General features: G+C 38.8%; 1 protein-coding gene across 1 annotated transcript in view; it reads right to left on the bottom strand.

The window, feature by feature from the left end:
- APC4 (Transducin/WD40 repeat-like superfamily protein) overlaps window positions 1–23,033 on the bottom strand; it is a 108,598-nt gene that overhangs the window by 38,952 nt on the left and 46,613 nt on the right. The window contains exons 9-12 of the mRNA XM_089165174.1: window positions 21,038–21,180; window positions 7,620–7,780; window positions 7,417–7,517; window positions 7,245–7,319 (exon numbers count right to left, since the gene is read on the bottom strand). Of these exons, the coding sequence (XP_089021300.1) occupies window positions 7,245–7,319; window positions 7,417–7,517; window positions 7,620–7,780; window positions 21,038–21,180 (480 nt within the window). The remainder of the gene's footprint in view (window positions 1–7,244; window positions 7,320–7,416; window positions 7,518–7,619; window positions 7,781–21,037; window positions 21,181–23,033) is intronic.

Raw genomic sequence — 23,033 nt, 5'->3', positions numbered from 1 at the left:
GAATTCGGGTGACAACATAACAAAGACTCTAACAGCTACTTTTGTGTAACGGCTAATTTTAGCAGCAGTAGCTAAAAGCTTGATAGTCGTGATCACACTTTACAAGTCAACCTCACCCAAATGTCGAAGTGCAAGTTGACCTTCAAGTAATAATTTCGCATAGTAAGCCTCGTTGGAGTAAAGCTTGAAGGTTTCAATCATTACACTTAAAGGTCAACCTCAGCCTCATGGTCAAAATGCAGGTTGACATTCAATAATTTAATTGGCCAAAAGGCTACTTTTCTATAATGGCTAATTGTAGCAACTGACCGGCACATGTACAGGTCAACCATTAGAACAAATATATGACAGTTTTCTATATATTGAGATTCAAATCAATCCCATATTTTGCCTATAAAAAGAGGTCTTAATGACCCCTTTACTCACAAAAAATATACAGTGATTAGCCTATCTTTCAAGCTTGTCTCTCTCAAGCTCTGACTCACCAATTGAGGATGTTGATGATTGTGTATTGTGCAAGTAAGGGCATATTGGTCCGTGGAGCATATGCCAAGTTGATCAAAAAGGAAAGTGCATAGTGAAGCCAGTTGATTTGGTCACAAATTTGTTTTCCTTTCTAGTTTGTATTAGTTCTTCAATTGATTGGGTATTACTTGTTATGTATCCTTAACTAGTAGCATAAAATCCCATCAGTTATTGGAATTTATTTTCAAGCTTGTACCTATATTGGAATAATGCAAACTAGAGAGGTGTATTAGCTCATACTTATCGCCTCTCTCCCATCTCTTTATTTTCCTTCTCTTCTCTCTTTCTCTGTCGCTTTCTCTCTTCCGCCCTGCTTATGCACTTCTGAAGGTCTTGGTTTCATCACATGGTATCAGAGCCTCTCTACTTTGGGCGCAAGTTTTATGCGAGTTGTGTTTTGGTGGTCCTCGCTATTGTTCATGCATGGCAACAGCAGCCTCTAGCTGCAAAAGTATTGTGATAGTCAGTATTCATTAGATTCGAAGATGAAAATTGGATCTTGTATGTTTGTGATCATTGTTTCTTTATGTTATTAGTATCATGTTCCAAGTTTTGGCCATGACTGATCCTTGGTATGCCATTCAAAATCACATTAATAGGAAAGGAGCCAAGAATTATTTTCTCTAGGCGAACACGATGTACGCCTTTATCCATGCCTAAGGTAAATCGAAGTACTTAAAGGAGGACTATCCTGTTGTTGATTCGAAGGATGCAGCCTCGGTTACTGCACATGAAACGTGGGCTCGTGATGATGTTGTTGTCAAGGTAAGGAATTTGGAGTAGTGTTGAGTCTTCCATCACTTATAATATAATGTTTTATGTCACGTTCAAGCATATATGGGAGGGCTTGCATGATTCCATACTCAAGAAAAGAATATTTTGCATGATGATGAATTACAAGATTGGATGTTTAGTTACTCACAGAATGGCTGACTGCTAATGGAGTATATAGTGAATTTACGGGTCTAGTTAAAGAATTGCAAGACTATCAGCCTCTCATCACTAACCTTGAAAACTTTAAAGACGCAGAGGGCTGAATTCTATGTCTCAAAAGTTTAAAGACGCAACACCTTTCCATCATGTGTAAGCAGTGCTGGTCAAGGAATAGGAAGTAGAGGAGCCTACCACCCCTCCTCCAAACTTGTCAAAAAGCAATTGCTATTGTTCTTACTATAGAAAACAAAATCACACTAAAGAAAATTTTTGGGATACAATTCGTCGTCGTAAGTGGGCAGAGAATTATGTTAATATGATGACATCCACTGGAGAAACTCTTACTGATACCACTTCTGGAAATGCTCCTGCGGCATCTACAAATTCCTCGTCACCTAGTGAGGACCTTAAAGAAATCCTAGAGTGCTTACAAGAGTTAGAGCGGAGTCAAAGTACATCCACTTCCAATCTCGCTCAAACAGGTATATCTACTGAGTCTTAACCTTCTGATTCCTAGATTATATACTCTGCGGCCTCCAAACATATGATAGGTATCTCTTCTTCATTTTCAGAATTTTCCGAGTTTCCTAATCCTATCCCTATTGTTGTGGCTAATGAGGAGAAGTCCTCTATAGTCAGTAATGGAAGTCTTTCTTAATCTAAATTTTCCATTGAATCTTTTTTATGGGAGTTATATAAAGGCTTACATTGTTTTCTGTTGACCCATGTTTTTCTTTTTTCACGTGTCTTTTTTTTTCTTTTTTTAATTTCAGGATATTTGGACCAGAAGGAGGATTAGTCGAGGAAGAAAAAGATGGACTGTACAATCTGACATATTTTGACTCTTCAGCTGTGAAGGCATACAGTGTCTCCATTGGAATGGCAGTATCCCTGGGGGCATCTTTGTCCTAGTAGACTTAGGTTGGTAGTATACAACAACAACAACAACAACAATAAGCCTTGTCCCAACTAAATGGGGTCGGCTACATGGATTCTTGCCCTCCAATCAGTTATGTTCGAGGCCATGCTAGATATAAGGCCTAAGCTATACATATCCTTTCTCACCACTTCTCCTAAGCTTATCTTAGGTCTACCCCTAGCTCTTCTAGTTCCTTCAATATGGATTATATCACTTCTCCGAACAGGAGCATTTATAGGTCTTCGTTGAACGTGCCCGTGCCACCTCAAACGACTTTCTCTAAGCTTATCACTTAGGTTGGTAGTATCTGATTGCAAAAATGTTACTCAAATAAATTGTGAGGCATGTGAGTTAGGTAAACATTGTATGACAAGTTTCCTTAAAAGGAATGGACCTATAAGTACACCATTGTTTCTTTAGTTCATTCTAATGTTTGGGGGCCTTGTCTCATTCCTCATCAGTCTATTTTCAATACTTTATTATTTTTGTGGATGAGGATTACTTTTCCTGGTTCACTTGGTTATTTCTATATAAAAGTTTGGAGTGAAGCTTTAAAAATAATTAAGGATTTTTTTTTCTGAAGTTTCTATTCAATTTAATACATCTGATAATGCCTTCAAGTATATGCAAAATGTGATTTCTCACTTGTGCTCTACTAAAGGTATTCTCCATCAAACCAATTGTCCATATACACCACAACAAAATGGAGTGGCTGAGGGGAAACATAGGCATTTGTTAGAAGTCGCAAGGTCTCTAAGCTCCATGTGAATGTTCACAAACATGCTCTCAAATGCCATCTTCTGCTTTGCAAAATGAGGTACCGTTTCAAGTTGTTTACCTAGAGTCACCATGTTTTCCATCTCATCCAAGGTCTTGGCTGCATATGTTATGCAGATGTTTTTACTCATAAATGTATTTTTCTAGGATATTCTCAGTTCCAAAAAGGATAAAAGTTGTTGACCTGTAACTAAACGTCAATTTGTCACAACTGATGTTATGCTCTTTGAAGATACTCCATATTATGATCCCAATTAGTTGTCTGAAGATGATAAATTTGAACCCCCCCCCTCCTAACCTGTGGTTGTGCCGTTTTCAACTGAGGCACCTAGATCAGTTGAGTTGTCTAAGGAAGAACTAGACTGTTTTAAGCTTCCCTTTAATGAGCCAGAATGGCCTCTTTATTCCTAGGTCCGGATGAGGTGCTAGTTCAATTTCCACCATTACAAGGATATGATCTGCGGAAAAAACAGTTAGATGGTCAGTCGATATCACTTCTTCTACAGATCCTCCTCCAACGTCTGATAATCTTAATGACCTTCCTATTACTTTGAGGAAAGATAAGAGTTCTTGTTCTCAAAGGTCAAATGTTGTGTATCATATTTCTCATTATGTTACTACATCCCAGTTGCCTAATCATTACCATAGCCTTACCACCTCTCTGTCTTCTATTACTATTCCATCTATACTCCAAGGCTTTCTCTGATCCGGGTTGGAACCTGCGATGGAATCTAAAAATGAGGCCTTAGATTATAGGAATATTGGGACCCTTGTGGATTTGTCTCCAGGTAAGGATCTAGTTAGATGTCATTGGGTATTTGTGATTAAATATAATTTTGATGGTACTATGAAGTGCCTTAAAGGCAGCGGGTTGCGAAGGGGTATACACAAACTTATAGAGTATATTTCTTTGAAACTTTTTCTCTAGTAATCCGCTTGAGTTTAGTGCATATTTTGTTGTCTTTGGTGGCTAACTTGGGATGGCCTGTCCATCAATTAGACATCAAAAATGCATTTTTGTTTGGAGATTTGGTTTAGCAAGTATATATGAAGCAACCTCCTGGGTTCGTTGCTCAAGGGGAATTCTATTAAGGTATGTCGATTTCACGAGTTAATCTATGGACTAAAAAAGTCCCCAAGAACATGGTTTGAAAAGTTTACTTCAATGTTACTTGAAGGCAGATTTTCCGGGTGTTTTTTGGATCACTTTGTCTTTGTACGAAAGGTAAGAGCCTAGAATTGTGTTACCAATTGTTTACATGGATGGCATAAGTTTTTCCGGAAGTGATCGTCTTGGCATTGAGGAAGTGAAGAAGCTTTAGTGGTCAATTTGAAATAAAAGACCTGAGACAGTTTCAATAATTTCTTCTACGGAGTAGTCAAAGTGAAGTCTTTCCCACTGAAAGTATGTGATGAACTTATTGGTAGAAACCAGTAAACTTGGGTATTAACATGCTGATACACCCATGGATCCTCATCTCAAACCCACTAAGGATGGAGGAGAGGCTTTTTTCTAATCCTCAGAGATACAAGGGGTTGGTAGGTAAACTAAAACATCTCATTGTGACTCGCTCAGACTTATCATGAGTTGCAGGGATTCTCAGCCAGTTTATGCATCTAGCTAAGAAGGCGCATTGGGATGCCATGATCCGTATCTTACAGTATCTGAAGAACGCTCCAAGAAAAGCACTTGTGTCTAGAAGAAATGCGCATCTGAAATTGGGTGCTTCTTTCGATGCAGATTGGGTAGGGTCAGGAGATGATTGGAGATCCACTTCTAGTTATCGTACATTCCTTGGAGAGATCTTAAGAGGAGTAAGAAGCAGGTTACAACGGCTCAATCTAGAACTGAGGCAGAGTATCATGCTATCAATCACACACTTTCAACAATTTTTTAGGTCAAATCATTCCTGAAAAAAAGTTGGTGTTGAGGTTGAAGAGCCTGTTTAGATGTTTTGTGATAATCAGGCAGCAGTCTACATTGCATATAATCCCAATGTTTCATGAGTGGACCAAACATGTTGAGGTGGATTAGCATTTTGTGCATGACACAGTTATGAGAGGGGTCATTACCACACCCTATGTTGCTTCTGCTAAACAAGTTGAAGATAACTAAGTCCTTACCTGGTCCAGCCTTTTTGGAAGGATGTTGCAAGTTGGGAGTTGGATATCAATACTCTGCAGCTTGAGGGGAGTAGGCGTTGATGGTTTCATATTGTGTAGGTTAGGGCATATTAGACCGAGGAGCATATGCCAAGTTGATCAAGGATGAAAGTGCGTAGTCAAGGTGGTTGATTTGGTGACAGATTTGTCATTCCTTTGCAGATTGTACAAGTTCTTCAACTGATTGAATTTCATTTTATGTATCCTAAATTAGTAGCATAGACTCTATCAATTTTGAGATCTATTCTCGCCTTGTCCTTATTGGCAGTGGGCTGGAGGGTGTGTTGGCTCATTCTTGGTCGTTCTCTCCCCCTTCTCTTTCTTCTCCTTCTCCTTCTCCTTCTCTCTTTCTCTCTTGCCTGCCTGCTACTGTGCTTCAGTAGGGGTCCTGGTTTCGTTATGAGGGGGGTCCCCCCTTGTTGCTTCTGCTAAACAAGTTGAAGATAACTAAGTCCTTACCTGGTCCAGCCCTTTTGGAGGATGTTGCAAGTTGGGGTTGGTATCATCTCTGCAGCTTGAGGGGAGTAGGGGCGTTGATGGTTTCATATTGTGTGGTTAGGGCATATTAGACCGAGGAGCATATGCCAAGTTGATCAAGGATGAAAGTGCGTAGTCAAGGTGGTTGATTTGGTGACAGATTTGTCATTCCTTTGCAGATTGTACAAGTTCTTCAACTGATTGAATTTCATTTTATGTATCCTAAATTAGTAGCATAGAACTCTATCAATTATTGAGATCTATTCTCAGCCTTGTACCTATATTGGAACAGTGGGAACTGGAGAGGTGTGTTGGCTCATTCTTGAGTCGTCTCTCTCCCATCTCTTTCTTCTCCTTCTCCTTCTCCTTCTCTCTTTCTCTCTTGCCTGCCTGCTACTGTGCTTCAGTAGGGGTCCTGGTTTCGTTACACGAGTTTGTTGCAACACATTCAAAGCATCTTTGCTCAAGTATCATCAAGAGGAAGAAGCCATTCAAAGCGACAACTGGTGCATTTCAGGTTTTTAACTTAGTTCCTACCATTGTGCATCATCACGGACTTCAAAGGCATTTTCACACCCTTCAACATGTACCAATTCTATCTCATTTACATCCAAAGTATTGATTTTGTGATTAGGCTCTAGACTACACTTACAGTATGTACGAGGACTCTCCCATCCTTAAGAGACTGGATAGTCTTATCCAGTATCAAGATCTGCAAAGGTTCACTTGTTATGAAGATTATAAAGTTGCTGTTTCCCCACCCATAGTATTAAAATGGGGTCACTAATGGAGTTCTCTCTAAGTTTCAAGAGATGTGAACATAGACTCAGTTGAGTTGAACAACTATTAATCTTGTGTCACATGTGGGTGTGTGTTTATATCTCATCACCAATTTTATTTGGGCTTATTTTTCTAAAGAGGCAATTATCCACTAGTTCAACGTATATACCCCAACAAACCCCCCCCCCCAAAAGGTTGGTTTACATATCATCTATACGAAAGGTTAATCTTTGAGCAACTAGTAAGCATATGACTATACTGGCAAGGTGATCAACCAATACCAAATATTCCAAGAAAAAAAATGCATGAACTCTCAAGAAATTTTATAATACAAAAATATAAGTTAAATAGTGTTGGTCCTTAACCGAAAAAGCACATAGAAGCAAAGAAGAACCCTTCTTTTGCTTCTCTGAAGATCAGGATCAGGTGAACACTATCAGGGAAGCGAAGACTTCATCCACAATCTCATAACGATTTAGCAAGTTTGAAAACTAAATTTAGTAAAAAAAAATTGGGATGAATTGGTAGTAAAATTTAGTTACTATATTTATATAAGTTTTTAGTTGCAATATCATTTCCAACAATTCATTTTTCATTTTGGGTTCATTTCCTTTTCCTACACTTTAATTCCAACCAGATACAGCCTTGGGGAAAGTATCCAAGTGTGCACCTGAAGGTGTTCCTGAACAACAAGATGAAGTTCTTTCCCAGCATTATGGATAGTCTTCGCCACTCGCTTGAGTCCCTATGTGGTGAATAGTCAAAAAAGAAAAGATACCAGTCAAAAAAAAAAAAATTGGGTTACTCAGTAGCCATGAATACACCCAGAATATTTGATATACCACTTCACCAAGAGAGTTAACAAGAAACTGATGAACCGGTGGACTTGTCCGAGCACCACCAAGAAGGCTTAGGAACTCTTCTTGGGGGGAAGAGTCGAGTCCTGAGAATGAAATTGAAGAAAACAGCAACCATAAAACATGAAATTAAGAATATGTTGCAAGAAACTGTTATTTGATTATGATTCAAAGATATTAGTAGCTACCATGGTCAACAATCAGGGAAGACAAAGGGTCAAACTTCTCATGAAAAGTATGCATTGCATCTGACCATTGCTTAAACATAACTGAGAGTGAAGCCCGAAAAACCTCAATTAAGTCTGCAATGTTTGAAGCTTGAAGGGCAACCTGATGGAGCTCATTTCTCCTAAAGCAGAGACAAAGAAAAGTGCATAGGATGACAGCTTATCAACAAATAACCAACTAATGAGCAACAGAACATGGACCACAACATTTGGATGAAGATATATTTAAGTAAGCCCAACAGGTGGAAACTATCAAATTAGAAGTAAGAATACAAAGTTAGTACAAGCATAAGAATACCACTTACTGATTTGACCTGCTAAAACCACTTGGTGAAATCTTTAAAAATACCCATGCACGATGAATTTGGCACAGCCAATATCAGAAAGATCTGATAAATAAATTTAGTTAATAAGCAAAAACTAAATATTGATATTAGAACTGTTCTCCTATAGAGAAATGGATATGAAAATTTATGATGAAGCAACAGTCCATAGTTGTCAAAGCATCCGCCCAGGCCCATTTTTGGGTCAAGGCGATTCGGTGTCCCCCTGTCACCTAGGTGACACCTTATCGCCTTGCTTGGTGTCACCTTGGTTTTCAATGCCCTCTTATCACCTAGCCTCGCTTTTGTCGCCTTGAAAACCCTGCAACAGTCCATCTGCTCCATACATTGAATAGATAGCAATTGGCGTTGACTAGTTGTTGTCGAGTAAAGCCCAGTGTCTGAGTTTTTTTTTTTTTTTGTTTGGGGGGGGGGGGGGGGTGCACTGTGAGGTGGCATGGTGAAACCAAATGCCTAGGTGCCACTAAAGCGCCTGGATGCCAAGGAGGCATCTTGACAACTACAGCCAAGGGGATTGAAGGATCTAAAGAGGGCTGCCTTTAGAGCTCCTTCAAAAAGTATTAGGAGAATATTACCAATCATAGGGCGATAGATCATGAATGAGGGGGTCTAGATTAGGCACTGGTCGGGGCAGTATTACATAGAAAATTGGAACAACCACAAGTTTACCAATTCCTTTTGTAGAATTCAAAGGGAGCTGTTACCATTCTTATTCTTCCCCGGTAGTTGGTTTGAGAAGTGGATGTATTTCATTCTGCTTTTTGTCATACCAGTTCATCACAAGAGGAAGCCAAATTGACAACTCAAGCCAGACAAGGCATCAATGATAATAAGGAAGCTCCCACTAAGAATGGTCCAGAGGATGAAGATGTCAATCAGGTTCTTTCGTTGCTGTTGTTAAGGGGAAAGGGGAAAGCCTAAGCTCGAAATACTAATCAAGCCAATTAAACATTTCCTCTATAAACAGAGGGTTAATCCATACAAAGGGCTTCACAGTAGTCATAAACATCCAAATAAATTCTCCTCTAGTGAAATAGACAGACCATTAACGGTGCAGTCCAGATTCCAGAATATGGCATACAACTTTTGGGAGAAAACAGTAACGACAGACAAAAGTCAGAAGTTAATGCAATGTCGAAGAAAGGACGAGTTATCGTAGTAGTTGCCAAACAGAATCAAGGGACTGAATTTACTGGTACACCATTTTACAGTTCAAAATTATAAAAGAAACAAGAATTGCTTAAATCTGATTTATATGTTAGGAGTTATGTCCCAGTCCAGCTTTATCGGCTGGTCAAACTTTGTCGGCTGTGCACAACTGCTGTTAAAGACACTTCAAATGAACATATTATTTTAGATAATGGTTGTCAAAGCGTCTGCCTAGGCACACCTAGGCCCATTATTGGGTCAAGGCGACCTAGTGTCACCTTGCTGCCTGGGCAACGCCTTGTCGTTAGGAGTAGAGAGGGGATTAGAGGGGATTAGAGTTGATTAGGGGTTATAAATAGGGGTAAGATGTTAGGAGTAAGAAAGGATGATATGATGTGAGTGTTTGGGTAGCCGTAGGCTGAGGGGCACCGTGAGGTGTTGGGGTTGTCTAGCACCATTAAAACCAGCTTTATCCTTGTCAATTTCTTGTATTTTCGTATTGATTTTTGGAGTGAATAGAAGGGTTCTTAACAAATTCGTATTAGAGCATTAACAATCCCAGGGAGGTGAGATGACATTGTCGTTGTTTTCCGGTGAAGGACGAGCGCACAAGAATGGTTGAATATTTGCTTGGAATAGCTCTCCAGCATTTGGAAGGAGACACATTGGATTGGGTATAGGCAAGGTCTTGGCCGGTGTTTGATTGGATGAGTTCCAAAGAAGCCTTGCAAACTGATTTCGGCAATGGCCAGGCAACAGAGGTTAACGTGATTTTGGACAGCAACCAAGAAGAAAATATGGGCACTAATGGAGTGATGGAAAAGGGAGACCATGCAAAACCGATGGAAAGAACACCGAGTGAAATTGCCGGAAGAGATCGATCGATTGCTACAGCAGTCCTATGTCATACTTGGAGAAGAGACAAAAAGAGAGTGAGTGATTCGGGAAACAATGCTTACCAAATTGGAGCTGCAGCAACAAAACAGGCCGATAAATTGAAAGACTGCAAAGAGAAGAGAGATTGACGGAGGTCGACATTCAGCAGAAGACTCCAAGTGATGGCGAGGATTTCTGTTTGCTGAAAATGGAGAAGATGACGTTGAAGTTTGAGGGTTTTTGGGGCTAGTTTGGCTACCACAAACCAGTTTATGGGTTTGGTTCACACATTAAGGGCCAAGGATCTTATAATTTGGGCCCAACTAAGGTATGCATAGTATCAAACTTAGGACCCAAGAGAACCAAGTTCAAAGATTGGGCCGTCAGTTTCCCCAAGAAACCCCCTTGTGCCCAGCCCATCTTATTTCATTAACCCAATATCCAACCCATATTTCTTAACCCACAATTGTAAGTGCTTATGCCTTACCCACTCAAAAGAATTATCTTGGGCCCACTCCATTTCTTGACTCAAAGCCCAATATATTCTATTAAATCAAGGCCCAACCCATTTCTCTTAACCTATGGAATTAAGTATTTGGACCCCACCCATTTAAAACATTTACTATGAGCCTGGCCCATTTCGTTACAGTAAAACCCATTTCCTCTCATTACTATTTTGGGCCGAAATAATCTCAAACAATCCAAAACCCCAACCCCGAACCAGTTTAAACCAAGTACTTACCAAACCAGCGATCTAACTGAGCCACAAAAGGGGGAAGCCATCGTCTTCAACCTCTCAAAATCGAGACGGAAAGGAGGCGGTGAGAATGGGGTTGCAGCGTTTGCGATGATGGTGTTGGCTTCGTTGCCGATGAAAAAAGTTTCAAGACCGAGTGTATCGCTCCAAGTCTTGACACTGTTTCCCCAATCTTTTCACAGATTTGTGTTGGGGCTTTCACATAGAGGACTGATCACAAGTTTGGGGCGGTAGTATTGAGGAGGTTGCACGTGAGGTAGAAGCGCAAGGACTCGATGTTCCTAATAGGGTTGATTTCGTTCACAAAGGGACAAGATGCAAGGACCGCAATGCTCAACAGTATAGTCCTTGACTATTCTCAAGCAACTGCTCTGAGATTCACAGAAGGAGCTTTTGGATCAAAAACTTTGGATTGGGTCTAATCTAGAAAACTTTGGAAGTGTTGTTGATGCTAGAGTGATCGTTCCAATTCTCCCATCGTCCTCTTCATATTTTGTTCTTCAGACCATTGCAACGAAAGGCGATCATGGGGCCAACTTGGTAATGCTTGCGAAGAATGATGACTTTGAGAAGGGTTACCCTTCAATGTTTGCATGATCCTTAGCATTTGACATTCAGCATCAGATTCAATTTGATGATGTTTTTGGGGATAGTTTTGATTCCAGCAATTACACGAGCCAAACACCAACCTATCAAGTCACAAGGACGGAGATCCATATTGTAAGCGTGGCATTGGCTAGCAGTTGCATCTTTGGAGATGGGTCTGCCGTTGGGTTTTGGAGAATGTTGCCGAGATGGCCTGGTTTTGTGGCAAACACGTGAAGACTAAACTTCAAAATTTCCATCACCTTGAGGTCAAGGTGATTTTCGAGGGGCTGATAGTGATAGGGCCCCGAGATCACCGTATTAAGCTACATCAAAGAGAGAGAGAGAGAGAGAGAGAGAGAGAGAGAGAGAGAGAAAGAGGGGATTAGGGTTGATTAGGGGTTATAAATAGGGGTAAGATGTTAGGAGTAGGGGAGGATGATATGATGTGAGTGTTTGGGCAGCCGTAGGTTGAGGGGCACTGTGAGTTGGGGTTGTCTGGCACCATTAAAACCAGCTTTATCCTTGGCAATTTCTTATATTTTCATATTGATTTATAGAGTGAATAGAAGGGTTCTTAACATAGTCCCACATCGGGTATCATTTTACTTGCTCGCACATAACTATTATTATAAATAAAGCCCTACTATGTCACACTGTCACAAGTCAGGATTCCTTCAACTCTTTCAACATGGTATCAGAGCCATCTCTAATCCATTAGTGAGCACCAGCCTTTTTCTTTCCTTTCTCCCAATCGCCCAAAAAAACAAAGAAGAAAACCACCGACAGAGTCTGCTTCTTATCGCAGAGCCTTCTTCATATCGCCACCACCCCTGCAGCCATCGCATCACCAACAAACCACCAAACCCAGCCATCACAACTCCATCTTCACCAGAACCTATCTCCTTCCATTGCTTGACCTCTACAATTGAATCAAAACCATCGCCAGACCTTTACACCTCACAAGAAAATATTTTCCAATCTTAACCCAGAACCATCACCTTCCACCACCATCGTAACATGCAAAACTGAATCGCAAAACCTCTACGACAAAAACCAACGGCTCCTTTTGTTTCCTTTTCTTCTGTCTTCTTCTAAATAGGCCAGAACATGAACATTCTACCCCATTCTTTCTTTGCATCTAGACTATCGTCGTAGGGTTTGATTCTTCCTGAACCATCGCCTTTGTCCCATGAATGACCAACCCTGAACTAGAATAAACACAACCAGCCCCAATACGTCCCATGCAAGGTAGGAAATATCGCCAAATTTCGGCGATATATCGCCGAAATTCGGTGATATCGCTACCCGAAATGAAACCCCCACCCGAACCCAATACGGCGGGATATCGCCGTCTTCTCGACGATATCTCGCCATTTCGGCAACTTTCCAGCGAGATATCGCCGAAATCTAGAGATATTCTGGATATATTGCTGAAATTGTTTCTTCTCTCCAGCAACTGTGGGATTTTCAATCCATGATGCCATTTCTTAACTCCAAAGCACAAAACAAGAAAGAAAAAGAAAACTCTATGCTCCAAAGATAGGCAGAGGAGAAAAGGGAAAGAGGAAGAACAGAAGACGAGAAGAGAAGAAGAGAAAGAGGAACACAGACTTCAAAGTTCTCTGTATTCACCTTCGTCAACGTCATAAATGCCGTTGATGCATCTTATGCCACTTCCCTTCTCAAATTTTCATCCATGGAGTCTCGAAGCTTCAATGCAGAACCCCAAAACACCCTTTGAGGAGTGGGACTGGAGCATAACTGCATGATGGAGAAGGTAATAGAAAGTTTCTTTTTGGAGGTGCGGGTTTTCCATTTTGCCATTTTCCATGTTTCCCTGATCTGTAAATGACCTGATGTGGTGTCACCCATGCATGAATCATCCCCCAAAGGCAAGAAACCCTAGTTTCTCTTTTCTTAGATATGAGGTTTCACTCAGGCAAGTCAATCTTGACTAGATAAACACATTTCTGAGCAAACATTTAATGCTTAGAAAATGACAAACAATAAAATAACCAAGTGCATGGCCGAGATAATGACACATAAACAACTCCTACTCACCCAAATATTTAATGCTTTTTTCTGCCTTTGGAGCCATATAAGCAGCCCATATCTCAAAAAACCATTTAATTTCTTTTTTATAGTTTTATGTCAGCGAAATTCGTCTCCATTTCAACGAATTTTCAGCGAACTTTCGCCGGTTCGCTAGGTTCGCTCCTTAGCGAACCGGCGAAAGTTGTCAAACTTTCGTCCCATGGTCCCATGTTGATTTCACCCTAAAAAAGGGGGCAGGCCTATTTATAGTGGTGACTTTTTTCTTCCTACCAAAAAAAAAATTTCTTCATTCTTGACTAATCCAAGTTCTTGCAATGGTTGATCAAACTACACCAAACTCGTCTATTATATTTAATGATTTCCTACTTCATCTATTCCTTGGGATCATGAGTTTTCTCCGTTTCAAATGACTATTGTCAAATTGAATGGGACCAATTACCTATGGTGGTCTCATTCTGTTTCTTTTGCAGCCGGTGATCATCGTCTTAATGGCCATCTTGGTGGCACTTCTACCAAACCTTCCTTTCTAGTCCGCAATCTACCAAGTGGTGTACAAATGAATGTTTGGTCATGGTCTTTCTTCTTAATTCCATCAAACCAAGCACAATAGAGAGCTATCTCCTTCTCCCAGATGTTGTTACTATTTTTAGAGGTTGCTTAAGATACATGCTCCAGAGTAGGTATTAGGTAATGATGCATAATGATTTGAAATCAAATGAAAAATTCATTATTTAGAACAGAAAGACCTTACACTCTCTCTCTCTCTCTCTCTCTCTGTATTATAACACACTTCAAGGATATTACCAAACCTTGGATTTTTATGGGAAATTTACACCTAAGAATGCTGAAGATGCCATTTCTTATCAAAAGTGGGAGGCCAAGCTTCGGGTTTATGACTTTTAGGCAAGATTAAATGTAAAGTATGATCAGATTCGTGCAACATCCTTTCCCGTGAGCGTTTTCCCTCCTAGAACAAGCCTATGCCATGGTGGATACATAGGACAATCAACGGATAGGTATGATGCATACAGAAACTCCCGATAAATCTACATTAGCTGCTAGTTCTAGTAATCCTAAGCCTAGTTTTGGTGACTCTTAGCCTTTTGTGAAGTGTGAATATTGTGGGAAGAAATGCCATACAAAGGATAAATGTTGGAAGTTATATGGACGTCCAGGCAATTCCCATAGATGAGGTAAGAGTGGAAATGCGGGCAGCAATCTTGCATCTGCAAACCAGGCTATTCCAAACATCTAGAGTACTCTTGCGTCTATTTTCTCAGACGAGATCCAAAATCTTTTTCGTCAACTGATGACCAGACTTAATGGGTCCTCTTCCAGGTCGACCCCAATGCGAGTGTTACATCTGCCATTGCCTCTACCTCTGATTCCCAGCCTACTACAGGAATTTTCAGTTTTCAGAATGTCAATTCTGTTTATCCCTTCTTAATAATTGACTCTGGGGCAACTGACCACATGACAAGCTCATCTTCTTTATTTCACACTTATTCTTCAATTCCATTTGCTCATACTTTTTGGACAGCTGAAGGGTCATTGTCCCCTACTTTTGGAAGGGGCTCCAATCTCCATTATCTGTTTACCCAACCTCACCCTTTCCTCTGTTTTGCATGTTCCTAAACTTTCAGCTAATTTATTATCCATTAATAGCCTAACCTGTGATATAAACTGCAAAATAACCTTCTTTCCATCTTATTGTGTTTTTCAAAGCCTAAAGACAGGGCGTATGCTTAGCAGTGGTAAACGAAAGGGGGGCTCTACCTATTGGAAGGTTTTGATTCTCCATCAGCTCTCTCTACAATTTCTGCGCCATTTTCTCCTGAGTTAGTGTCTTTGTTACAGTAGCATAATCGTCTTGGCCACATTCCTTTGTCAGTTTTCTCTAAACTATTTCCTACATCAGTTAAAAGGTGTAACTTGAATGATCTTCCTTGTGATGTTCGTATTTTGGCCAAGCAAACTAGACATATTTATCCCATTTTAGATAACGGAAGCAAAGTTCCATTTTATGTTATTCATTCTGATGTGTGGGGCCCTTCTCGGATTTTGTTTTAGTCTATCTCTAGCCATTGTTGGTTTGTCACATTCTTTGATTGTTGCACCAGAACTACTTAGCTTTATCTCTAACATAAAAAAAGAGACATGTTTTCCTCTTTTTAGAATTTCCACAATATGGTTAAGACCAATTTGGGGCTATACTTAAAATCCTTAGGATAAATAATGGGACTGAATATTCAAGTGGTAGCTTTCCCTCTTACTACTTTGACCATGGAATTATCCATTAAACCAATGGTGTTGATACACCTCCACAAAATGGGGTTGCCAAGTGCAAGAATAGGTATCTCTTAGAAGTGGCACAATCTCTTATGTTCACTAGGCATATGCCTCCTCGATTCTAGGGTGATGCAATTCAAACCGGCACCTATCTCATTAACTAGATACCTTCCCGTGTCTTAGACCCGTTGTCCTCTTGAGGTTCACCTAGGAACAACCAATTTCATTGTGCCACCCATGGAACAAAAATTGATCGATATGGTCGAAATATCGATCAATATGTCTGCATTTTTTGAATTCGAAACGAAATGTAGTAGTAGGAATAGAAAGTATCCATATCGTTTCGTATCGATCGATACGAGTCGAAATATCAGGCCGAAATGTTACCTGCGCAGCTTATAAAGTGTCCAAACTGAGCCACTTTTCGACCTATTGACACTATTTCAACCTACCGAGCGATATCGCCCTCTACATTTCGACCTCCTTTGGAAATTTTTGCTGATTTCTCTTGCTTTCATCCCCTTCTACACCTAATTTCTAGTATTCCATTTCCCTCAAACACTTGATTTGCTTCTCCATTTGTGCATTTTCTCAAATCTTGCAAGGTAAGTAACCAACTTCCTCATTTTTTATTTTTGTTTCATTTGTGCCTTAAATCATGTTAGATTGCTTCCAAATTTATGTATGTTTACTTTAGAGTGTTGACATATGAATTTGTAGTGTCAAAATTATTTTTTAATTCTTCTTACTATTTTTTTATTTTTCTGTTATTAAAAATTATTTACTAACTTATGTATATTGCTAAAAATGTATCTGTATAGTACATGTATAAGCTTCAAATGAATGTATGTGAGAGTTGAGACACCATATTGCTGTGATGGTGTCTTGAATAGAATAGACTTGTAACTCACTAACTTGTAAGTAATAACGTTCCCGCTTATTCTCTGATTCATGTACTATATACTTGGAATGTTGGATACTTGGATGTTACATTTTCAATAGTTTTTTAGTAAACTAGTAGTTCTATAGTGTTTATTATGCTTGAAATAGGTAGTATGCAAAAATTCAAATCAATTTGAGTGCATTTGAGGCTCGAAATTGACTTTTCAAGAGTTGGATAAAAAGTATCCAGTTTCGGTCGAAATTTTGACCGAAACATTGAAATTTCGACCTTTTTCAAGGTCGAAATTACCATATCAATCGAAATTTTTTCCTTGGTGCCACCTAAGGTTTTTAGATGTGTTGCATTTATTCACAACCATCATAGTCATGGTAAGCTTGATCCTAGAGGGTTCCGATGTATATTCTTGGGCTATCCCCCTACACAAAAATGTTATAAATGTCACCATCCTAGATCGCATAAATTTTTTGTGTCTATAAATGTCGTTTTTAAGGAACAAGTATCCTTTTTCCCCTATTCTTATTCAAGGGAGGAGTCTTAGTGAAGAAGCTCTGGTGATCCTTGAGATTACTCCTGAGGTTCCTATGTTGAGTCTCCTCTAGCAGATTTATCATTTGAAGATGGAGTGACAGGATAGGAAGAACTAGTGGATGATATGCAGGGGGAGTTTAAACCTCCTTTGTAGACCTACCAAAGGAAGCGGAAAACCCTCTGAGCCACAACAATTGGAAACACCAAATCCTAGTCCTGAAACAACAAGTCCTCCTGGCTCGTGTGAATCTATCTCTGATCCTGATTTGCATAGTGCATTAAGAAAATAGCCACGTACTTGCACCAAACACCCTAATTTTAACCATGTGTCATATCATTCCCTATCCCTAGAATTTTAAAGCTTATTTTCTCTTCGTCTTCCACCTCTATCCCTAACTCATGGTAGGAGTCAGTGTCTCACTCAGATTGAAAGAAAGCTATGGTCAAGCCCTGGGAAAAAATAAGACATGGGATTTGGTATCTTTTCTTGCATGAAAGAAGATCGTTGGTTGAAAATGAGTGTTTGTAATAAAACACAAAGTAGATGGAACCATTGAGAGATATAAGGCAAGATTGGTAGCCAAGAGCGTTACTCAAACCTATGGCATTGACGACCAGGAGACTTTTGCCCTTGTTGCTAAGATGAATATTGTTCAGGTTGTTCTCTCATGTGTTGTAAACCGAAGGTACAGTCTTTAATAATTAGATGTGAAGAATGCTTTCCTATATGAAGAGTTGCAGGAAGAAGTATATATATGGATGTGCCTCTTGTTTATTCTAGTACAGAGACTCGTGGGAAGGTGTTTAGATTAAGAAGAGCTCTATATAGTCTATTGCAGTCCCTTAGGGCATGGTTTGGAAGATTTCATAGGGCAATGATCTCATATGGCTACAGGAAAAGTAACGCAGACCATACTCTATATATTAAGCGGGATGGATCTCATACTACAGTAATCCTTGTATATTGTGGATGATTGTCATCATAAGAAGCAGTGAGGAGGAAAATACAGCCTTGAAGACCTTCTTGGGGACAGAGTTTGAGATAAAAGATTTGGGCAGACTCAAGTACTTCTCAGGGTAGAGTTGGCCTACTTTGCTAATAGTGTCTCTCTCTTTCTCAAAGAAAGTACACTTTAAACCTATTAGAAGAGACTAGAATGCTAGGGTGTAAACCTGCAGAGGCCCTAATGGAGCCTAATCAACACTTGTAAGCTAAGGAAGGAGAACCAATTGACAAAACCAACTACCAAAAATTAGTTGGGAAGTTTATTTATTTGACACACACTAAGCCAAATATAACTTTTGCAGTCAACCTTGTTCGTCAGTACATGCATGATCCTTATTCTTTACATCTTGATGCAGTATACCGTATCTTGAGGTATTTGAAAGCATCTCCAGCGAAAGGTATATTAATTTCTTCTTAGGGACATCACAAAGTTGAAGCATACACAAATGCAGATTGAGCTGGATGTCTGAATGACAGGAGATCAAGGAAAAAATTTCGGTCGAAATCTTCGACTTAGATTTCGACCCAAGAAAAGGCCAAAATTTTAGGTTTCAATTGAAATTTCGGTCGAAACATATGATTTTTATTTTTTTTATTTTGACCCTAGGTTTCGGGCCTTATATGATGTCCATTTTATCTAATTTATTGTCTCCTACCTATTTAAAGCATAATAAATACAACAGAACTAGTATTTTGCCAAAAAAAAAAAACCACTGAAAATTTATCATTCAAGTATACTAACAAATGAATGGTTCTAACAATTATAAATTATATTGCATACAGGCATAGAATCATCAACATTCATGAATTGTTTGATAGAATGGTTACACATACAACAAGTCTATAAAATAAATTAACCAACTAGATCAAGTGATAGTGTCTCACATATATTAAGTTGAAGCCCATACATCATACATACATATGTATTTTGAAAATTTAGAAATAATAACTAAAATGAAAAAATGGTAGCAAATAATAAAAAAATAAGTTTAACAAAACACAATCATAACTCATAGTCCTAAGCTAAACATATATTAATTTCAAGGCAATACAAGATGATTTAAGGCATGAACAAAACAAAATTAAAAAAGGAGAAGTTTGGAACTGTTGGGTATGGCTCATGCTTCACATCTATTACTACCGGAGTTTCCTTTGTAACTGTTGTGGTTTAGGAGGTGTTTGGAGGCAAAAGATGAGCAAAAGAGGTGATTGAAGGCAAAGGAGTCATGGTGAAAATGGGATAAAAACAAATAAAAACTGAGGAAAAACAAGTTGAAACGTTGAAATGGTCAAATTTTCAGTCAAAACCACCAAAATTTTGGTCGAAACCTATAACTTTTCCTTAATAATTGGAATTTCGTTTTGGTTTTCAAAAATCCAAGCACTTCGGTCAAAATTGTCGAAATTTCTTCTATGCAGGAGATTTACCTTCGGCTATTGTGCTTATATGAGGGGTAACTTGGTATCCTAAAGGAGCGAAAAACAAGCTGTAATGGCCCAGTCAACTGCTGAAGCAGAGTTTAAAGCTTTAGCTCAAGGTATTTGTGAAGTGTTATGGTAGAAGGGTCTCCTTCAAGAACTTGGAGCCAATCTGGAAGATCTTATAAGGTTGTATTCTGACAGCAAATCAGCCATTAGCATCGTCCATAATCCAGTTCAGCACGACAGGACCAAACATGTGGAAATTGATAGGCATTTCATTAAAGAAAAGGTTGAGTCTGAGCCGGTTCAGATTTCTTTTGGTAACTCTGACAACCAGCGTGCTGATGTATTAACAAAAAGTTTGAGTCTCAAGTTATTTAATAATATTGTTAGCAAGTTGGGCATGATAGATAATCTAGGCACCAGCATGAGGGAGTAGTGTTTGTAAGTCATAAGTTAAGTCCAAGGGATAGTTTGGTCTATTAGAGAGTTTTTATTGTTTATGTTTTTAGTCCCACATCAGGTATCATTGTACTTGCTCGAACATATTTATCACTATAAATAAAGTCCTGCTATGACACACTGACATAAGTCAGGATTCCTTCAACTCTTTCAACAGTTCTGAGTCTTTTGCCAGGGATCTTGGAAGAACTGGCCCCTTGTTGATCCTATTCAATCCAGTGCTACATCATACTATTTGCTCAGATTTTGTTTGTTTCTAATATCCATGCAGTGGATTTAGTATTCCATTCCTTCTCCTATTTTATTTTTTGGTGAAACATTCCTTTTCCTAATGATAGTCATGCTCTCCTGTTGCTGCATGGAAAGAAAACAAGTAAAACCCATAGAATGCGGTAACTTTAAATCTCAGACTCATTGCTTTCAGTTCTCTGCATTAATCACTTAAACATTGTTGGGATTCGTGGCTTTGAAGCGAGAGCTACTTGGTTTTATGGCACTTCTAAATGCCGGGGGTTTTTACTTTTGGGGTAGGCTGTTTTGGATACTCCCACATTGACTAGTTTTGGGACCTTGGATGAGTCATATACATGTACAACCAACAAAAGAACAGAAAATGGGGAGGTATTAGAATAATTTGATATCTGCTAAACCTAGGACATCAGATAACTTCATACACCAATTAATCCTCTCCACCTAATAGCTTAGGCTTTTGTGTCCGACACTTCAATTAGACATGCTTTTCTTTCTTTTTCTTGTCTTATTATCTTTCTAAATTTCCTCATACAGTTCTCCTATTGCCTAATATAAAAATATAAAAAAAAATAAAGCTTCAAAATGCACTTCTAGGGTTTTTATGTTTTTTCACGTGAAGAAAAGAAGACATCAATGCAACAAAATTAAAATAAATGAAAACTTACAATATTCTGTGACCCACTAACCAGAACTAATAAAGTGACAATTTCAATTTCAATCAAAACTTTTGTAAGATATTAGACTCACCTTTTCCGAAATATAGAAGTATTAAGAAGCAAACCATGCAAACCATGCGTAGACAACTGAGATTCCTTCAGTTCTACCTTGTTCTGTACTAGGTCCCCAGTGCTCAAAACAATCAAACTACAAAGATCTCTAGATAAAGCCACCTGATGAAAAAGCCCAACCCATTAAAAATGTCAAATTCTCTAGAAGCCAGCCACCTATCAAAAGCAAGTAAAAGTTAAACAACATCACCCCCTCCCCCTCCAGCACCCACACCAAAGTGGTGTGGATGAAGGGAAGACAAAAGAGCATTACATAATTATCCTTTCAGCAGATAAGATGGAAATATTCAATGTTTTGACGAAATTTCACAAAACCAGCCAAAATATTTCAGGTTCAAAAGCCTTCAAAATGAAACAGCATGTGATCATGAAAATCTGCAATGTCTTTGACCAAATTTCAAAGTTTGAGCAAAATTCAACCATATGTTGGATTTAACATCGTTTCAAATTTTAATCAAACATCAGGTAAAAATTGCATGAGTTCTAATTGAAATTTTGGAGTTCAACGAAGATTATTCCACATTTCAAGTTTCAGTATCATTTTGCTAGTATTGCTCCAAAGAGGGAAATCCCTCCTAGAAAACATCAATTTTTTGATGTTTCACCAAAAATCTCTCATACCTCCGCATAAAACATGAGTAGCATTTGATAATTATGAAATGGTTTCCACCTATGTCTATTCATCCTTGAAACATAGTTTAGTGGATTAAATTGAGTTAAATGTGTTCCTCACTTCCTTGCACTAAACAGCACCATATAGCATAGTGCATACATCACAACCTGGGATCCATAGAACAACCAATTTGTCTGTGGACTCCACTACATTTAAAGGGCCTAAACTAGGGCATCCTAAAAGTTTTGATAACTAATTAGGTATTTGGGCCTCAAAACCAGCAACTGGAGGTGTGACACTTTCTGGATTTCATCCAAAACTAAATGACTACACAAAGATTCTGACCTTGTTTTGAACAGGCCTGAAACCATAGTTCGAAAACTCTTTTCAGCTCAGTGTCGAGACACCCAAGATACTGAGATCTCCGCAAAATATGGCACAAAGTTGTACCATGTATCTACAGCATTTTTTTTTTTGGGGGGGGGGAGGGGGGTGGATTAAGTGTTCTCTAGGCCTGATTTTCGGTATACAACCTAATTTGAGGCCAATAAACACAATAGAATTGTTATTTTTACTAAAACCTAACACAAAGTGGTGTTCATGATTTGCACATGCCGGCTGTATGCTGGTGAAACTGGAAGCCTAGAAAATGCATTTTTACAAATGAAAATATGGATATTATGTAAGAGAACACTGAAATTTTCATTAAAATGCAACAACAAATACAAGAGCAAGTACAAGAACCAGTTCAATACACAAGTAGGACTTAATACTTGGTAAAAAATTACATTGACTAAGATACATTATACATGGAACAAAATTTGACCAAAATTAACGAAATTTTAGTCGAAATGTCTGCACTTTTCCAAATTGAAACGAAATACAAGGACAAATACGAAAAGTGTCCCATATCTTATCGTATCGACCGAAATTTCGGTCAATACGATACGATATTTCGACCAATATGGTATCATGGCGAAATGATACAAAGCTATGTTATAAAGTGTCCCTTTTCGAGCTGTTTTTTCAACCTATCGTCATTTTCAGCCATGTCAAGCGATATCGCCCTTACAGCTTCAACCCTATTTTGATTTTCTTTTTTATTTCTCTTGCTTTCATCCCTCTTTTCACCTAATTTCTACAACTCCATTTCATTCAAACACTAGATTTGCACCTCCATTTGTGCATTTTCTCAAATCTTGCAAGGTGAGTAACCAACTTCATCATTTTTATTTTTGTTTTGTCTGTGCCTTAAATCTTCTTGGATTGCTACCAAATTTAAGTATGTTTACTTTAGAGTGTTGATCTATGAATTTGTAGTGTCAAAATTAATTTTTTATTC

Source organism: Hakea prostrata, chromosome 8, assembly GCF_041222555.1.
Source record: "Hakea prostrata isolate BN-2017 chromosome 8, UWA_Hpros_2, whole genome shotgun sequence".
Taxonomy (NCBI): Eukaryota; Viridiplantae; Streptophyta; class Magnoliopsida; order Proteales; family Proteaceae; genus Hakea; species Hakea prostrata.
The sequence above is the reverse complement of the archived record's forward strand: the minus strand, read 5'-3'. Positions and strand labels throughout refer to the sequence as shown.